The 18,733-nt window shown below is 45.1% G+C and overlaps 1 protein-coding gene across 1 annotated transcript in view; it reads right to left on the bottom strand.

The window, feature by feature from the left end:
* The window catches only part of LOC137427788 (collagen alpha-1(XIV) chain-like), a 209,656-nt gene extending 191,809 nt beyond the window's left edge, over nucleotides 1-17,847 (bottom strand). The window contains exons 1-5 of the mRNA XM_068117529.2: nucleotides 17,708-17,847; nucleotides 17,326-17,426; nucleotides 13,337-13,459; nucleotides 11,732-11,872; nucleotides 11,528-11,626 (exon numbers count right to left, since the gene is read on the bottom strand). Coding sequence (XP_067973630.2) covers nucleotides 11,528-11,626; nucleotides 11,732-11,872; nucleotides 13,337-13,459; nucleotides 17,326-17,401 — 439 coding nt within the window. The 5' untranslated portion in view covers nucleotides 17,402-17,426; nucleotides 17,708-17,847. The remainder of the gene's footprint in view (nucleotides 1-11,527; nucleotides 11,627-11,731; nucleotides 11,873-13,336; nucleotides 13,460-17,325; nucleotides 17,427-17,707) is intronic.
* Between the last annotated feature and the right edge of the window lie 886 nt (nucleotides 17,848-18,733).

The following is an 18,733-nucleotide window of genomic DNA, read 5'->3' on the forward strand; positions in this document are numbered from 1 at the left end:
GGATGCAGTGCCCATAATAATCTTCCTCTTTCCTTTTGGGATGCCTAAAAGGGCAAGGCATTTGCTGAAAGATGTATTGTAAAATCCTCTACTACCTATTTCTACTGGAAAGTAGTTTAAAGACCATACTGTATGTCACAATCAGCTTCCAGGTCTTGGTATTTGCCTTTCTGTCTGGCATATGCATTGGACACGTTCTCCTCGATCGGGACTGTCAATTCAATAATGATGACATTCTTAGTTACTGCCGAGTAGATGGTGATATCAGGCCGTTTAGCAGTTTCCGTGATTTGTGGAGGGAACACTATTGGTTTATGGTCCTCATCATCAGAGACATCCAATCATTAGCCTTCTGTAGGATGACCTGTGTTTGTACCTGTGGAAGTGGCAGGGCTGGGTTCCTGAAGGATGTCCCATCAGCTGTACGGAATGCAATGGTGGGAATGGACTTTGGCTTTGATACAATACTGGGCTTCTTATTTGCATCTTTGATATAAGGAGCCAGGCCTGATACAATCGCTCTTAGGGTTTGGACATGGCACCAGTTGTATCTTCCTGTTTGGAGTGGGTGGCTGCACCCATTTAAGATGTGGAGCAGTGTGCAATGGTGAGGATGGCACAGTTGGCACAGTGCAAGGTTGGTTTTGCCCCACAATCTAAGCTTGGCTGGGGAAGGGAGTTGGTCGTGGATACAGTTGATCTGGAATGACAGCAGTTCCGGTGTCCATACATAGAGGAGTTTCTTCCATGACGTATCAGTCTGTATGGCAGAATCCCATCTCAACCACTGTCCTTGTTTAGCACATCCATACAGGTAGACCAACATGTCTTCCTCGTCGATGTCCTTTACCACATTAGTAAGGCATTTCCTGTGTTCTCTTCCGGTCATGTCTTTTATCAGCTTTTGATTTTTCCTGGAGCCAAAGCCTGCTCGGTCAGTTTGACCTCTGCACATCTCATTCAGCATGAGGTGTCGCTCCTTCTGTTCTAACTCTTTCACACCATTCCACCGAACCTTGTTTTTCTTTGTTTCTAAGCACTCTCTTTAATATACCGGAGGCTCTCTGCTCACCTTCACTCTTTCTTTCCCCTTTTCTCCCGCCTCTGGAACAAACTCCACCACTCCCTTCAATCCCACTCCACCCTCCAGGTCTTTAAAACAGCTGTTCACCACCATCTCTTATCTTCCCCCATCCAAAACCTTGATCTTTTCTACCCCCGCTAATTCACCCCAGATACACTTTTTTTTTCTTTTTTTTTTTAATTCCAACTTCTTTCCTGGAAGTCCTTGCAATGTTCATATGTTTTATACCTCTCCCACCTCCACCCAAGCCCTCCCCCTCCCACATTTCTCCCGATGTCCCTGCTCTCAAATGTGTTTGTGTCCTTCCCCCCCCCCCCCCTCTCCCCATCTTGTCTACCGCTCCCCTTATTTTTTGTGTTTTATGTGTCGGTTTGACTTTTTGTGTGATTAATGTTAGCTCTTTCACGAGCCTCGATCTTGTATACAAAAAAAAAAAAAAATACCCAATTATTCCCACCTGCGTGTGGAGTCAGCGAGAATGGTTCTTTCCTGAACCAGCTGTCCAGGCCTGACATTAGACTGAAGATGATTTGGGAAGGAATTTATGATTTGTTCAGGATGCCTTACTCTTCATAAAAGATACCGTGGGATCTTTAACATCCACCAAATGACCAGTACTGGTAAACGGGTCATCCGGCTAAACGCCCATCCAAGGGACGGTGCACACATTAATGCCTTGTCCTGCCTGTGAACACCAGGATGACAGATTACAGTTGGATTTAGATTCCAACCCAGGCAGGACAGCTCATGATGTATGAACTCTAACATCACATGAAAATGGCAAGGATAGTATTGACTAAAATAAATAGACAAATTCATGATCCTTGTCATGTTTGAATCCTAACATCACATGAAAATGGCAAGGATGGTATCGACTAAAATAAATAGACAAATTCATGACCCTTGTCATGTTTGAACCCTAACATCACATGAAAATGGCAAGGATAGTATTGACTAAAATAAATAGACAAATTCATGATCCTTGTCATGTTTGAACTCTAACATCACATGAAAATGGCAAGGATGGTATCGACTAAAATAAATAGACAAATTCATGATCCTTGTCATGTTTGAACCCTAACATCACATGAAAATGGCAAGGATAGTATTGACTAAAATAAATAGACAAATTCATGATCCTTGTCATGTTTGAACTGTAACATCACATGAAAATGGCAAGGATAGTATTGACTAAAATAAATAGACAAATTCATGACCCTTGTCATGTTTGAACTCTAACATCACATGAAAATGGCAAGGATAGTATTGACTAAAATAAATAGACAAATTCATGATCCTTGTCATGTTTGAACTCTAACATCACATGAAAATGGCAAGGATAGTATTGACTAAAATAAATAGACAAATTCATGACCCTTGTCATGTTTGAACTCTAACATCACATGAAAATGGCAAGGATGGTATCGACTAAAATAAATAAATAATTTCATGACCCTTGTCATGTATGAACCCAAACATCACATGAAAATGGCAAGGATAGTATTGACTAAAATAAATAGACAAATTCATGACCCTTGTCATGTTTGAACCCTAACATCACATGAAAATGGCAAGGATGGTATCGACTAAAATAAATAAATAATTTCATGACCCTTGTCATGTATGAACCCAAACATCACATGAAAATGGCAAGGATAGTATTGACTAAAATAAATAAATAATTTCATGACCCTTGTCATGTATGAACCCAAACATCACATGAAAATGATAAGGATGGTATTGACTAAAAGAAAAAAATTAATTAATGACCCTTGTAATGTATATTTTTTTCTATACAAGATCGAGGCTCGAGTAAGAGCTAACAATAATCACAAAAAACATAAACGGACACATAAAACATATAACAAAGGGAGTGGGAGACAAGATGGGGAGAGAGAGCGAAGCACACAAGTACAACTGTCGAGAACTGGGACATCGGGAGATCTGTGGGAGGGACAGGACTTGGGGAGAGGGGCAGGAGAAGAGGCGGGGGGTGCTCGAGGTATAAAACACATGGACTTCCATGGACTAAAACACGTGGACTAAAACACATGGACTAAAACACATGGACTAAAACACTGCTAGGACTTCCAGGAAAGAAGTCGGTATTTCAAAAAAGTGGATCTGGGGTGAATTAATAGGGGTAGAAAAAGATGAAGGTTTTGGATTGGATGGGGGAAGATAAGAGATGGTGGTGAACAGCTATGTTGAAGACCTGGAGGGAGGAGTGGGATGGAAGAGAGTGAGGGAGTTTGCTCCAGAGGCAGGAGAAAAGGGGCATGAAAGAGGGAAGGTGAGCAGAGCCTTGATTTTGGCAGTTTAACCATAAGAGGGTTGCTGGCAGCTCTTGTGCATCCTGAAGGAAAATTTAGGGGACAGAGCACAGACAGAGCTGGGGGAGCAAGGCCGGAGAGGAGTCGGTAGAAGACAAAGACCACCAACCTGCCTGCGGGAGATTCCAATGATTCTGAAAGCCTTGGTTTCAACAGTGTGAAGCCGAGCTCAGTGTGAGGCAGGAGCACCAGCCCAGAGGTGAGAGCAGTATTCCATTGAGCTGCGGATGAAAGCCTTGTGTGTGGTGAGGAGCTCAGGTGTGCCAAGGAAGGACTTCACACGACTGAGGTTGCCCAGTCGGCGACTCGCTTTGGAGGCCAGCTTGGAAATGTGGTTTTCCCAGGAAAGATCATGGCAGAGAGTGAGACCCAAAAGCTTGAGTGACAGAATTTATTGGAGAGGATTGTTGAGAAAGTAGATGGGAGGGTTAACCAGTCGGTCCTTTCGGAGAGACATAGTAAGAGTGTGATATTTGTCAGGATTGAAAGACATGTTCCACTTGTTTGACCAGTCTGTGATTTTGTCAATGTCTGCAGAGAGTGAGGAGGCTGCAGACTGCTGATCTGAGGGATGACGTATGGAGCGGCAGAGAGTGGAGTCATCAGCAAAGAGATAGAGAGGATTTTCCAGAGAGTCAGATAGATCATTGATGAAGACCAGAAAAAGCACAAGGCCCAGAACACTGCCTTGGGGAACTCCAGCCAGAAGAGGAAGGGGAGATGAGAGAAATCCATTCAGAGCCACACGTTGACTACGACCGGAGAGGAAGTCTGCAAGCCATGCATGGAGATTTCCATGCATACCATAGGAGGAGAGTTTGGTGAGCAGAGCCGGGTGCCAGACCGTATTGAAGGCACGTGATATGTCAAGGGAGACAGCTCTGATTTCCTGTTTGACATTGAAGACCTCCATCCATTGTTGAGACAGCAGAAGCAGCATGTCCAGAGTAGAATGACCTGGTCTGAATCCAAATTGATGATCCGAGATCAAGCCATTGGAGAAGAGGAAGGATTTGATATGATGCAATGATGCAATGATGGATTCCATGACTTTGCTGATAATTGGGAGCAGACTGATTGGTCTGTAGTTGCAAGGATCTGTTTTTGCACCTTTTTGTGTAAAGCGGTAATGTTGGCTGATTTCCCAACTGATGGCAGACGACCTTGAGCAAAAGAGAGGGTGAAGAGAATAGAGAGAGGGTGTGAAATAGCGGCAGAGTAGGATTTTAGGACCCGTGGGCTGATGCTGTCTGATCCAGTTGCCGAATCAGAGTCGAGGTTTGACAGAAACTTCTCCACCTTGTCAGGAGAGAAGGACACAGAGTCCAGGAGCAGCTGGGTACGACTGGGTATGGTGGGTACAGAGAGAGATGGGTTTGGGACACAAGATTCTGAGGCAAACACAGAGTTGAGGCATTCAGCTTTTTCACGTGCGGAGTCAGCTGTGTAGCCGTTTGAGGTATGGAGGGGATGGAGGGGGAACAAACACCAGAAACAGATTTGACCAGATGCCACCAGGATTTGGAAGAGGGAGACAGGTTTGAGAGTTCAGTCTTGAGAGTGGAGAGAGAGATGTTTCCTGGCTGTCCTGAGGGTAGACACACGCTTGTTCCGGGCTTTGTGAAAGGAAATGAGATTGCCTTCCATTGGATTTGCCTTCCATGAGGCGAAGGCAAGTTGTTTCTGGGCAACAGCCTCACCACAAGATTCCGTGTACCATGGACGGGAGGAAGGGTATGACAACTGAAGACGAGATGGGATAAATCTGTGTATGAGAGCGAGCAATTTGCTTTGGAAGAATTCCCAGGATGAGGTGATGTCAGAGGTGGTAGAGATGGGAGACCAGTCCAGATGATTGATGGCTGCTTGAAGACCATCCCAGTTGGCCTTAGTGAAATGCCAGACTCGTCAATGCTGAGGAGGCTCTCTGAGAATGGTCAGAGAGATGTTCACTTTAACAAGCAAATGATCAAATAAACCGATTGGAGCAATGAACCCTGACATCACACCAGAATGGCAAGGATGGTAGGAACTCTGTGTTTGCCTCTAAATCCTGTGTCCCAAACCCATCCCTCTCTGTACCCACCATACCCAGTCGTACCCAGCTGCTCCTGGACTCCGTGTCCTTTCCTCCTGACAAGGTGGAAAAGTTTCTGTCAACCCTCGACTCTGATTCTGCAACTGGACCTGACGGCATCAGCCCACGTGTCTTAAAATCCTGTTCTTCTGCTCTTTCACTCCCTCTCTCTGTTCTCTTCACCCTCTCTTTTGCTCAAGGTCAACTGCCATCTGCTTGGAAATCAGCCAACATCACCGCTTTGCACAAAAAGGTGCAAAAACAGATCCTAGCAACTACAGACCAATCAGCCTTCTCCCAATTATCAGCAAAGTCATGGAATCCATCATTGCTTCGGATATGAAATCTTTCCTCTTCTCCAATGGCTTGATCTCTGATCATCAATTTGGTTTCAGACCAGGTCACTCTACTCTGGACATGCTGCTTCTGCTGTCTCAACAATGGATGGAGGTCCTCAATGCCAAACAGGAAATTAGAGCTGTCTCCCTCGACATATCACGTGCCTTCGATACGGTCTGGCACCCTGCACTGCTCACCAAACTCTCCTCCTTTGGTATCCATGGAAATCTCCATGCATGGCTGGCGGACTTCCTCTCGAGTTGTAGTCAACGTGTGGCCCTGAATGGGTTTCTCTCATCTCCTCTTCCTGTTCAGGCTGGAGTTCCACAAGGCAGTGTTCCGAGCCCGGTGCTTTTTCTGGTCTTCATCAATGATCTCTCTGACTCTCTTGAAAATCCTCTCTATCTCTTTGCTGATGACTCCACTCTCTGCCGCTCCATTCCTCATCCCTCAGATTGGCAGTCTGCAGCCTCCTCACTCTCTGCAGACCTGGACAAAATCACAGACTGGGCAAACAAGTGGAACATGTCTTTCAATCCTGACAAATCTCACACTCTTACGATGTCTCTCCGAAAAGACCGACTGGAGAACCCTCCCATCTCCTTTCTGAATAATCCTCTCCAAGAAGTTCTGTCACTCAAGCTTTTGGGTCTCACTATCTGCCATGATCTTTCCTGGGAAAACCACATTTCCAAGCTGGCCTCCAAAGCCAGTCGCCGACTGGGCATCCTCCGTCGTGTGAAGTCCTTCCTTGGCACACCTGAGCTCCTCACCACATACAAGGCTTTCATCCGCAGCTCAATGGAGTACTGCTCTCCCCTCTGGGCTGGTGCTCCTGCCTCACACCTAGCTCGTCTTCACGCTGTTGAAACCAAAGCATTCAGAATGATTGGAATCTCCCGCGATGACGCTATCTCCGAGGGCCTTTCACTTACTCACCGCAGGCAGGTTGGTGGTCTTTCCGTCTTCTACCGACTCCTCTCCGGCCTTGCTCCCCCAGCTCTCTCTGGGCTCTGTCCCCCGAATATTCCTACAGGTCGCACAAGATCTGCCTGCAACCCTCTTATGGTTCAACTGCCAAAATCAAGACTCTCTGCTCACCTTCACTCCTTCATTCCTCTTTTCTCCCACCTCTGGAACAAACTCCCTCACTCTCTTCAATCCCACTCCTCCCTCCAGGTCTTTAAAACGGCTGTTCACCACCATCTCTTATCTTCCCCAATCCAAAACCTTGATCTTTTCTACACCCGCTAATTTCACCCCAAATCCACTTTTTGAGGTGCCGAATTCTTTCCTGGAAGTCCTTGGTGTCCTTGCGTTTTATACCTATCCTTGCCCCACCCCCCCCCCCCCAGGCCCTCTCCCTCCCACACATCTCCCGATGTCCCTGCTCTCAAATGTTGTGTTTGTGTGCTTCCTCCCCTTCTCTCCCCATCTTGTCGACCGCTCCCCTTTTTATATACTTTGTTTGCTTGTTTGTTTGATTTGTTTGTTTGATAAATGTTAGCTCTTTCACGAGCCTCGACTCTGTATACAAAAAAAAAAAAAAAAAAAAAAACATTTAATGATCCCGACTCCCCATGTTTTCACCATACCGCCTTCGTGATCCTGATCCGACCACATTTCCCTTCTTATTCAGATGCCCTAGTTTTGTTTTTCTTTCGTCGTTTCACTCATTCGGATCCATCATGCCAGCCATGTGCTCCGCACATTGTGCGTATGAAAATTATAAGCTAATGCAGAATAACTCCTCACATCGGAAAGACGAAACCGCAGACCACAGCAATGGCACATGTGAAATCCCACAATTATTGTGGAATTAAATCTCATTGTTATCTCCTAGAAGTATTCCAGTACTTCTGGGAATGTATTTGTTATTGTTTGTCATTTGGAAGCAAGTCTAACAATTCACTTTGATGGAGTAAATGTTATTTTTGTTCTGGAACTTATAGTATCACGTCGATTAGTTCAAGATTTCTTTTGGAACCAACCTGCATTTTAGGAATCCTGAAACAAATACTTTGGCAATGAAACCTCGGAGAAGATTAAAAACAGAGGAAACTAGAACGGAACTCGGTAGAGCCCATTCCTCTGCCAGGATGAACAGTTTACGTTTCGTATCCCCACTGACAGGCCAGATCTGGATTCGGACCTGAAACAAAATCGAATTGCCTTGCTCTTGTCACCTAACCAACTCATCCTCATAATTCGACTATGACTTTTTAAAATATCAAACAACATATCGTTTTTGGCCCTACCACTCAATGGTGAAGAATCACGTAAAAAAATTGTGTTAATCTCATATCCGGATTCGGTTCTCCGATCCGGATCCAGATGCGGATCTTCACCAAAATTGAATCAATTCGTCCTTGTCACACACAATCTGTTCACGAGATTTCGTCCGAATCCATCAACAAGTTTTTGAAATATCATGCTCACAGAAAGACAAACAGACAGGGCTGAAAAACAAAGGAAAATGAAAGGTGGAAAATGTGGTAAACAGAAAGAAATGGAAACATCCATCATTTCCCACAAAATACATCAGCCTAGTGATGTTTTTCCACTGCCACGAGAGCAGTTGGTTCATTCGTATTTGTGTTCCTTGATTGTATGAAAAATATCATGATGAGCTGTACAACAAACCGTATGACAAAGAACGGCACGGCGAGTGGCACAGCAAACATTACGGTCAACGGCATGGTGAACAGTACAACAAACGACATCTGATGAACAATATTTGATGAATGGTAGATGACGAACTGTATGCGAACGGCACGGCGAACGGCAAGGCAAACGGCAAGGCGAACGGCTTGGTGAAAGGCACGGCGAACGGCAAGGTGAACGGCAAGGCGAACGGCTTGGTGAAAGGCACGGCAAACGGCAAGGTGAACGGCTTGGTGAAAGGCACGGCGAATGGCAAGGTGAACGGCAAGGTGAACGGCAAGGCGAACGGCTTGGTGAAAGGCACGGCAAACGGCAAGGCGAACGGCAAGGCGAACGGCTTGGTGAAAGACACGACGAACGGCAAGGCGAACGGCAAGGTAAATGGCTTGGTGAAAGGCACGGTGAACGGCACGGCAAATGGGGGGAGGGGGGGACAGCTTGGTGAAAGGCATAGCGAACAGTAAGGTGAATGGCTTGGTGAAAGGCAAGGCGAACAGCAAGGCGAACGGCTTGGTGAAAGGCAAGGCGAACGGCAAGGCGAACGGCTTGGTGAAAGGTAAGGCGAACGGCGAGGCGAACGGCTTGGTGAAAGGCAAGGCGAACGGCTTGGTGAAAGGCAAGGCGAACGGCTTGGTAAAAGGCAAGGCGAACGGCTTGGTGAAAGGTAAGGTGAAAGGCAAGGTGAACGGCAAGGCAAATGGCTCGGTGAAAGGCATGGCGAATGGCTTGGCGAAAGGCATGGCGAACGGCAAGGCGAACGGCAAGGCGAACGGCAAGGCGAACGGCATGGCGAACAGCAAGGCGAACAGCTCGGTGAAAGGCATGGCGAACGGCTTGGCGAAAGGCATGGCGAACAGCTTGGCAAACGGCAAAGCTAACGGCAAGGCGAACGGCAAGGCGAACGGCAAGGCGAACGGCAAGGCGAACGGCATGGCGAACGGCACGGCGAAAGGCATGGCGAACCGCTTGGCGAACGGCAAGGCGAACGGCAAGGCGAACGGCAAGGCGAACGGCAAGGCGAACGGCAAGGCGAATGGCAAGGCGAACGGCATGGTGATTGGCTTGGTGAAAGGCAAGGTGAACGGAATGGCAAATGGCATGGCGAACAGCACGGAGAAAAGCTTGGCGGATGGCACAGTGAAAAGCTTGGCGGACGGCATCGCGAAAAGCTTGGGAAATGGCTTGGCGGACGGCATGGCGAACGGCATGATGCTCGTTTATTTATATACAAGTCGAGGCTCATGGAGGTGCTAGAACATAGAGTGGATCAGGACATAACAGAACAAAAGGAACAGTCGAAGGAGAGGGGGAAGTACACCAATAGTTGGGATTTTTGTATGGAGTCAAGGCTCTTGGAAGAGCTAGAACACTGAATGGATCGGGACACAGCAGAACAAAGGAACAGTAGAGAGAGGAGGGAAACACTAACAGTGGCGCTGAAGGAAAAAATAGAGGGAGACTGGAACAAACAATGGGTGTAGTGAGGAATAAGGGCAGAAAATGATGTATGGCGTGGACAGGTTGGATACAGAAGCAAACTATCGGTAAGGAAAAACTGGAAGTTTGGATTGAAGGAGGGATTGGGGTGGTTGTGGGGGAGGAGGTGTTAGGTTAACGAGTTCTGGATTGGGGATGATCTAAGATGGTGGTGAACAGCTGTCCTGAAGACATGGAGGGAAGAATGAGATCGAAGAGAATGTGGAAGTTAGTTCCACAAGTGGAGAAAAAAGAGGAATGAATGAGTGGAGATAAGTAAGGATCCTGGATTTAGGTAGTTTCACGAGAAAGGGGGTTGATGGTGGACCATGTGCGCCCTGCGGAAACCTGGGGGGGACAAAGAACGGAAAGAGCAGAGGGTGCAAGATAAGAGAGGGGGTGATAGAAGACAGAGAGACCACCAACTTGTCTGCAATGGAAAAGTGATAGGTTCATAGAATCAGCTTCAACATGAGAGATTCCAATAATATCAAAGGCCTTAGATTCAACGACGTCAACCTAAAACCCCCCTCACACCGGCCTTATGGGGTCGTTACGACGTTTACGGCGGCGTTGCGGCGAAAAAATCGTGCACAACCGGGAGCATTCCTTGTGGCACCTGGGACATCCTCAACGTTTCCTGGAGCATTCGTATGGATCCTTAAGCGTCCGGGAGGGGTCGTAATTTATTATGAGAGTTTTGGTCCAGACCAAAACTCTCGTAAGACAATTACGGCAGTGCTACGGAAATCTAGACCGCAACGCTTCCTCAATGCCTCCTCAACGCTTCCGCAACTGCCGTAACACCACCGTAAGACTCTGTAAGGCCATCTTAACCATCCGCAAGGATTCTCCCTCTCCTTGGACTCTCTGGGCAGCGGGTGCTCCGTCCATGGCTCTCCTGGATAGGTCTTGCCCCCTTGGAAGTCAGCAGCAGAATGAGGGGAGAGCGGGGGGGGGGCCCCGTTTTTATATTCTGGGCCGGGAACCGTAAGGAACCGCAAGCAAACGTAGAGGCACCGTATCTCTGCCATGTTTATCCGCAACTAAGCCGTAGCAGTCCGTACTAAACCGTAATAAACCGCTGTGAATCGGTCACGGTCAAGCAAAATCCTCTCCCGGGTGTTCACGATTTTGCTCAAAAAATCGCAACGCTGCCGTAGAAAGAACATCCGTGGACGTCCGTAAAAAACATTTTTTGGTGTGAGGTACCCTTAAGCAAGGTGTGACGCAGGGGAGCCAGCGCATCATCCACCGGTGAACCACATGATGAAAGTTTGTAGCTGCTTTAAGCTTTGAACCCATGCTCGATGGCTCAAAGACAAATGCACATACCTCTAAGTAGTCCTGCCAGCCATCAACATACGATGTTTCACTCCAAGTACTTGTCTCATGATGCCGGAAACCCTGGGATTGAATCCCATATTGTGTTTATTCATTTTTGCCCACTGTCTCCTGATATTCTTGTGTTGAATGTATGTTATATATCTACAAGCTCTTTCATGAGCCTTAAAACACTGGATGGAAAGTTTGAATCAAGAAATGAGAACTTACCCCTTTGCAAAAGTGCAGTCTTCAATAGGGGAAAACTTGGTATGGGAGTTGTGTGCTGGACGGGGAGTTGAGTGGGAGCAGAGCGTTGAGGTCCATGAGCTTAAAAAAACAAAAACAAGAGAAAGCAAGGAAGAAAAATATTGGGATATGAAGTTCTATGGAGGTGGGTGTGTAATTCCATCATAATTGTGTGAATGGACTTACTTCGAAACGTTGCCGCGGCAGGTTGACTGGCTTCTCCTCGGTTGATGGCCACTAATGAGACGCCGAATTCCGTGCCTGGAGACAATCCACCAACCACCATCTTGCGCTTCTTTCGTGGAAGCATGCTTTCAGAAACCATGCCTGCAGGTCACACCACCAAGTGGATCAGTCAGGCGGGAAGAGTCAAAGACTAAAAGATGGTTATTTGAGAGCTAATCCAGCACCTCAATGCATGCCCATTCAGAAAGCGTTCCAGACAATATTTCCTGTAATGGATAGCTCGGAAGTACAATTTCTTTAACAGCCCCAATGATTCCCACCTTCTTGTGATGTCAGCCAGAGGAAAATTTTGGTCCACCTCCTTCATGATGATCCAGGTGGCTAAGCCTGGTGTTCCATTAGAGATAGCAGGAATTTGTCAATCTTTGTGAAAGACACCGCGCGATCTTTAACGTCCAATTATGACCAACGCTTACATCATTCCATGGATGGCGCACACAATGATGCATCAAATATGCCCTGCCTCTGAAACACCAGGGTGGTAGTTTATAGCTGGGTCAAGATTCAAACCTAGGCTAGACAGCTCAGAGGGGAGTGTGAATTCCTCTCGGCTATCCTGCCAACCCTAACGTGTTCGAGGGAAGAGGCTGAGGTCCAAATTCCACCAGCTTGCAAATGCAATATGTAGAGGGTTCCAAATGCAATTCGAGATTTTTGACCGATGAGTTGAAAAGTGTACAATGGCCACCTGGCCAAGAAATTATCTGCCTCTAAAGTCCCCCACAGGGTTGGGCAGGAAATTCTGTTTATCAAAAAGCAGATACGTGCCCCCGTATCCTCCATAGAGAAAAATTAATCAGATTAAAGAAAAGAAAAAGATGCTTCGATAAAACAAAAACATAACTGGAGAGTTCATAGAATGTCTTACCCCGTCCAGTCTTGAGAAAAAAAGCACATGGGCGGGGTCTATAAGTAACAAATTTGATTGGTTTACATAAAATGCCATAATAGTTAGTCCAAGTACTGCTAAACGGAAGGGTTGCGAAAGAGCTAAAAAGGCGATTTATGTTCTACGGTAATCAAGTATACAATTCAATTTAATTAAAATTAAAGTTTTAAAAGTTAAAAAAAGAAATCCCAAAATGTACCGCCATTTATGCAGCGTCTTTTACACCACCTTATTTAACATGCTACATTAGTTATTTATGCCTGTTGTTTGTGCCCTTTATAACGTCCTTAAAAAGAGCAAGTTTCCTGTTTGGAATGTTTTTTCCATTTCGTTTCACTACCAGACAGGCAGACAGGGTTAAAAAGAAAATTTCACTCCTTTCTGCGCATGTGCAATCGGGACAAACCCTGAGACAAATTCAGAGCCAAAGTTCTGCTAAACTACAAATTTGTTTTCCCATTCATGTTCAAAATATAACATTCAATTTACATTCAGTTGTTCCTCGATTATAAACTGACGTTTGTGGACAGACAGACAAATTCAGCCAATTGCTTAACCCCGCTTTTTGCTTCGCACGAGGGGTAATAAACGGAGGAAGAGGAGGCCGCCCACAAAGAAGAGATGTTGCAGAGAGGCGTTTATGAGGAGCAGCTCACCGGTATCAAGCTGGGTGACGATGAGCTTGAGATTCTGGAAGGGTTCAGAAGGTGGTCGCCACGTGAAAATGACCTTGCCATTTGGCTTTGCATTGACTTTCAGGTTTCTCGGGGAACTAGGAGCTGCACAGACAAAAAAGGATGACGCGTTAGCGGAGTCAAGTGGTGGTACATTGGCTCACAAACATACAAATCACTCCAACTCCGACCCAGTTACCACTTTATAGGAAAACACCGATGAGCCGAAGACTTTCAATGACTCCGAAACTGCTTCCAGGCTAAGCTGTAATGTTTCCATGTGTCCTATATCCATCATCATCCTTCCATGCGGACATGTTCCCATTAGTACCAGGGCCAAACACTCCAGATGGTAGGATTGACACAGGCCTCATGAGCAAGACTATAGTTCTTAATTTTACTCTGTATGTTTCACAACATGTGATTAGACCTCTTTAAGCTATGGGTCAAGACATATTCTGAAATATCCTTTTTTCACTGGAATAAACATTTCAGTAGCTTTCTGCTTGGCTCGCAAAGCGTCTGAGGTAATGACTACGCATGAGTGTTGCCAAAATAAATATAAGCAAAACTCTGGAGTAACACACTGAGGAACGGGAGTTTACTCAGTAACGCAGTTTTAAAGTTTTGCACTGGAAGTTTGAGATAGCTTTAGCTAAAATAAGATTGTTAGAGTCATAATTAACGCAAGGCTTATGCTGCTTACGCACCTCCTCGATTCATCATTTCCAGCATCTTTAACTTGCATTCTTTAAAAAAGAAATAATGTCACGTCCGCATTCTCCTACAAAATTGCTCTCTTCATCATGTTGCTGCATCGCTTCAACCATGTCTTCACCTTTTCTCTAATTTTATGCTAACCCTCAACCTTCAACTTATTTTCAACCTCAAGCTTCTTCAACCTCGATCTTCAACTTCAACTTGTATCCAACCTCAACCTGCATCTCCTCAACATCAACATGAAGCGCCTTTTTTTTCCAGCTGAATTGCTCTCTTCAGCATGTTGCTGCATCGCTTCAACCATGTCTTCACCTTTTCTCTAATTTTATGCTAACCCTCAACCTTCAACTTATTTTCAACCTCAAGCTTCTTCAACCTCGATCTTCATCTTCAACTTGTATCCAACCTCAACCTGCATCTCCTCAACATCAACATCAAGCTCCATTTTTTTCCAGCTGAATTGCTCTCTTCATCATGTTGCTGCATCGCTTCAACCATGTCTTCACCTTTTCTCTAATTTTATGCTAACCCTCAACCTTCAACTTATTTTCAACCTCAACTTCAACCTCGATCTTCAACTTCAACTTGTATCCAACCTCAACCTGCATCTCCTCAACATCAACATCAAGCTCCATTTTTTTCCAGCTGAATTGCTCTTCAACCTGAATCTCGTTTTTTTCTCAAACCTCAACCTCACTTTTTCTCCAAACTCAACCTTCAACTTACCTTCAACCTCAACCTCACTTTTTCTCCAACCTCAACCTCAACCTCAACTTTTTCTTAAACCTCAACCGTCAACTTTTCTTTCACCTTAAGCTTCTTCAACTTCAACTTTTATCCAACCTCAACCTGCATCTCTTCAACATCAACATCAAGCTCCTCTTTTTCCAGCTGAATCGCTCTCTTCATCATGTTGCTGAACCTATTCAACCTCAACCTCACTCTTTTCTACAACCTCAACATTCAACTTATCTTCAACCTCAACATTCAACTTATCTCCAACCTCAACCGTCAACCTTTCTTTCACCTCAAGCTTCTTCAACTTCAATCTTCAACTTAAACTTTTTCTCAAACCTCAACCTTCAACTTATCTTCAACCTCAACCCCACGTTATCTCCAACCTCAACCGTCAACATTCCTTTCACCTCAAGCTTCTTCAACCTCAAACTTCAACTTGTATCCAACCTCAACCTGCATCTCCTCAACATCAACATCAAGCTCCATTTTTTTCCAGCTGAATTTCTCTTCAACCTGAATCTCGTTTTTTTCTCAAACCTCAACCTCACTTTTTCTCCAAACTCAACCTTCAACTTACCTTCAACCTCAACCTCACTTTGTCTCCAACCTCAACTTACCTTCAACCTCAACTTTTTCTTGAACTTCAACCGTCAACCTTTCTTTCACCTTAAGCTTCTTCAACTTCAACTTGTATCCAACCTCAACCTTCAATTTATCTTCAACCTCAACCTCACTTTTTCTCCAAACTCAACCTCACTTGTTTCTTTAACCTCAACCTTCAACTTATTTTCAACCTCAAGCTTCTTCAACCTCGATCTTCAACTTCAACTTGTATCCAACCTCAACCTGCATCTCCTCAACATCAACATCAAGCTCCATTTTTTTCCAGCTGAATTTCTCTTCAACCTGAATCTCGTTTTTTTCTCAAACCTCAACCTCACTTTTTCTCCAAACTCAACCTTCAACTTACCTTCAACCTCAACCTCACTTTTTCTCCAACCTCAACCTCAACATCAACTTTTTCTTAAACCTCAACCGTCAACTTTTCTTTCACCTTAAGCTTCTTCAACTTCAACTTTTATCCAACCTCAACCTGCATCTCTTCAACATCAACATCAAGCTCCTCTTTTTCCAGCTGAATCGCTCTCTTCATCATGTTGCTGAACCTATTCAACCTCAACCTCACTTTTTTCTACAACCTCAACATTCAACTTATCTTCATCCTCAACATTCAACTTATCTCCAACCTCAACCGTCAACCTTTCTTTCACCTCAAGCTTCTTCAACTTCAATCTTCAACTTAAACTTTTTCTCAAACCTCAACCTTCAACTTATCTTCAACCTCAACCCCACGTTATCTCCAACCTCAACCGTCAACATTCCTTTCACCTCAAGCTTCTTCAACCTCAAACTTCAACTTGTATCCAACCTCAACCTGCATCTCCTCAACATCAACATCAAGCTCCATTTTTTTCCAGCTGAATTTCTCTTCAACCTGAATCTCGTTTTTTTCTCAAACCTCAACCTCACTTTTTCTCCAAACTCAACCTTCAACTTACCTTCAACCTCAACCTCACTTTCTTCTACAACCTCAACTTACCTTCAACCTCAACTTTTTCTTGAACTTCAACCGTCAACCTTTCTTTCACCTTAAGCTTCTTCAACTTCAACTTGTATCCAACCTCAACCTTCAATTTATCTTCAACCTCAACCTCACTTTTTCTCCAATCTCAACCTCACTTGTTTCTTTAACCTCAACCTTCACATTATCTTCAACCTCGAGCTTCTTGAACTTATCTTCAACCTAACTTCTTCAACGTATATTTAACCTCAACCTGCATCTCTTCAACATCAAGCTCCTCTTTTTCCAGCTGAATCGCTCTCTTCATCATGTTGCTGAACCTATTCAACCTCAACCTCACTTTCTTCTACAACCTCAACATTCAACTTATCTTCAACCTCAACATTCAACTTATCTTCAACCTCAATCTTCAACTTAAACTTTTTCTCAAACCTCAACCTTCAATTAATCTCCAACCTCAACCTCACTTTTTCTCCAATCTCAACCTCACTTGTTTCTTTAACCTCAACCTTCACATTATCTTCATCCTCCAGCTTCTTCAACTTGTATTTAACCTCAACCTGCATGTCTTCAACATCAACCTGAAACACCTCTTTTTCCAACTGATTGCTCTCTTTGATCAATTTCAGTGTCTCTTCAACCTCAACCTCCATCTTTAAGTTGCATTCTTAAACCAACAATCTCACGTCTTGACCTCCTTTTCCGACCGAATCGCTCACTTCTACCTGTCGCTGCATCTCCTCCATGTCAGGCTGGATCCGGACGAGATCGTTACAAGTCAAGACGGCTCATCGTCCTGAAACAAGTGCAGCAGAACGTATTTGGTACCATCAACTTCACAATGACTTCATTCACACGCTGTCCTTTAAGTTTCGTGTCTACAACGTTGACCTTTAAGGAAAGATCACTTTTGTGTATTTTCCCAACCCACCTTGTGTGAGAACCAGCGAGACGCAAAGCAAGGCAGCCAGAGCCAAGATCTCGCGGAACATGAGTGAAGGCTTCATGCTTGGGAGTTGCTGCTTCAAATCACTGCCAACACACAGCGACACACCTTTGATGCACAAATGAGTGACGTGACGACATATATCAATACCGTAAAAGTTTTCCCATCGACCACTCAGCTCTGGACACCAAATAGACAACCGCAGGTGTTGGAGCAAATTCAACATTTCGATTGTTGTTGCTTTTCTTCTTATTGATGGGAATTGTTGCGCTTTTACTATATCATGAGTAATGGAAATACTAACCGCAGTAAGAACCATGGAAATTGCAGCATACAAACTCACGACATAAATACCTGCATGACTTACCTCGAGCATGGAGCTCTGAAAACAAAAATCTGTTTCTTTCACTTTTAATGTCCGAGTGTGTCCTCCAACCAACCGAGAGCGACTCCGAGCAGCCTAATAATCCCATGCACATCCCAGGCACAGCTTTACCTCTCCTTCCCTATATCCCTCCCTCTCTGTTTCCATTACTCCAAATAAATCTTACCCCTCACTCCCACCCTCATGTCGTTCTCCTCTCCGAATCCCTCCTACCCCTGCTCTCAAAGCTCGAAGTCTTCCTATATCTGAACACATTCATCACACATTCACAAAGCCCCTCCATCTAAAACTCCCTCCGACCAGCACTGTAGGAGTTCCACTCCAAACTCCCCCACCAAACCTCTCCCTGCAAAGCCAGCCTCTCCCCTAGATCCCTAACTCTCTCCGGAATTAAACTATCATGATCGCAATTGCAGTGAAATTAACATTCCAGGGTTTTATTTTCTTCCCTCCTCCATCCTTCTCTTCTCTCTTAACTGTACTCTTTGTGCCTCTTTCTCTGCCCCCATTGGATTGGATGGAGCTTATTATGGGAAATTACTTAGTGCTTCCTTTTGTGGCTGGTGGGATGGCTTATACAGGTAGGTACAGTCCCCTCTAAGCTGCCCACTGGGTTTGAATCCCGACACAGCTATAAACTGCCATCCTGGTGCTTCACAGGCAGGGTGACTCACCAATGTGTGTGTGGGGACTCCGATGGACGTTGGACTAGGCATCTGGTCTGTCGGCATCCGTTGGTGGATTGTACAGATCCCACGGTGCCCTTCGCTAAGAGTAGGCGAGCCATCGCCAGCATCCTGAAACTAATTCCAAAATTCCTGGACTGCCTTCCTATGTTGGAGTAGCGAACTGTCCCGGATTCTAACCCTAGCCATAGAAACTTCTTAGGGCAGCACAGAGGCCCTGTGTAGAGCATGGTTCATGATCTATGTCTGTGTGTGTGTCTGTCTGTCTGTGTGTCTGTCTTTCTGGGCCGTAACTTTTTTTTTTACCATTTGAGCTATTGTC

Source organism: Myxine glutinosa, chromosome 5 (assembly GCF_964187855.1).
Source record: "Myxine glutinosa chromosome 5, kmMyxGlut1.1, whole genome shotgun sequence".
In the NCBI taxonomy this organism is placed as follows: Eukaryota; Metazoa; Chordata; class Myxini; order Myxiniformes; family Myxinidae; genus Myxine; species Myxine glutinosa.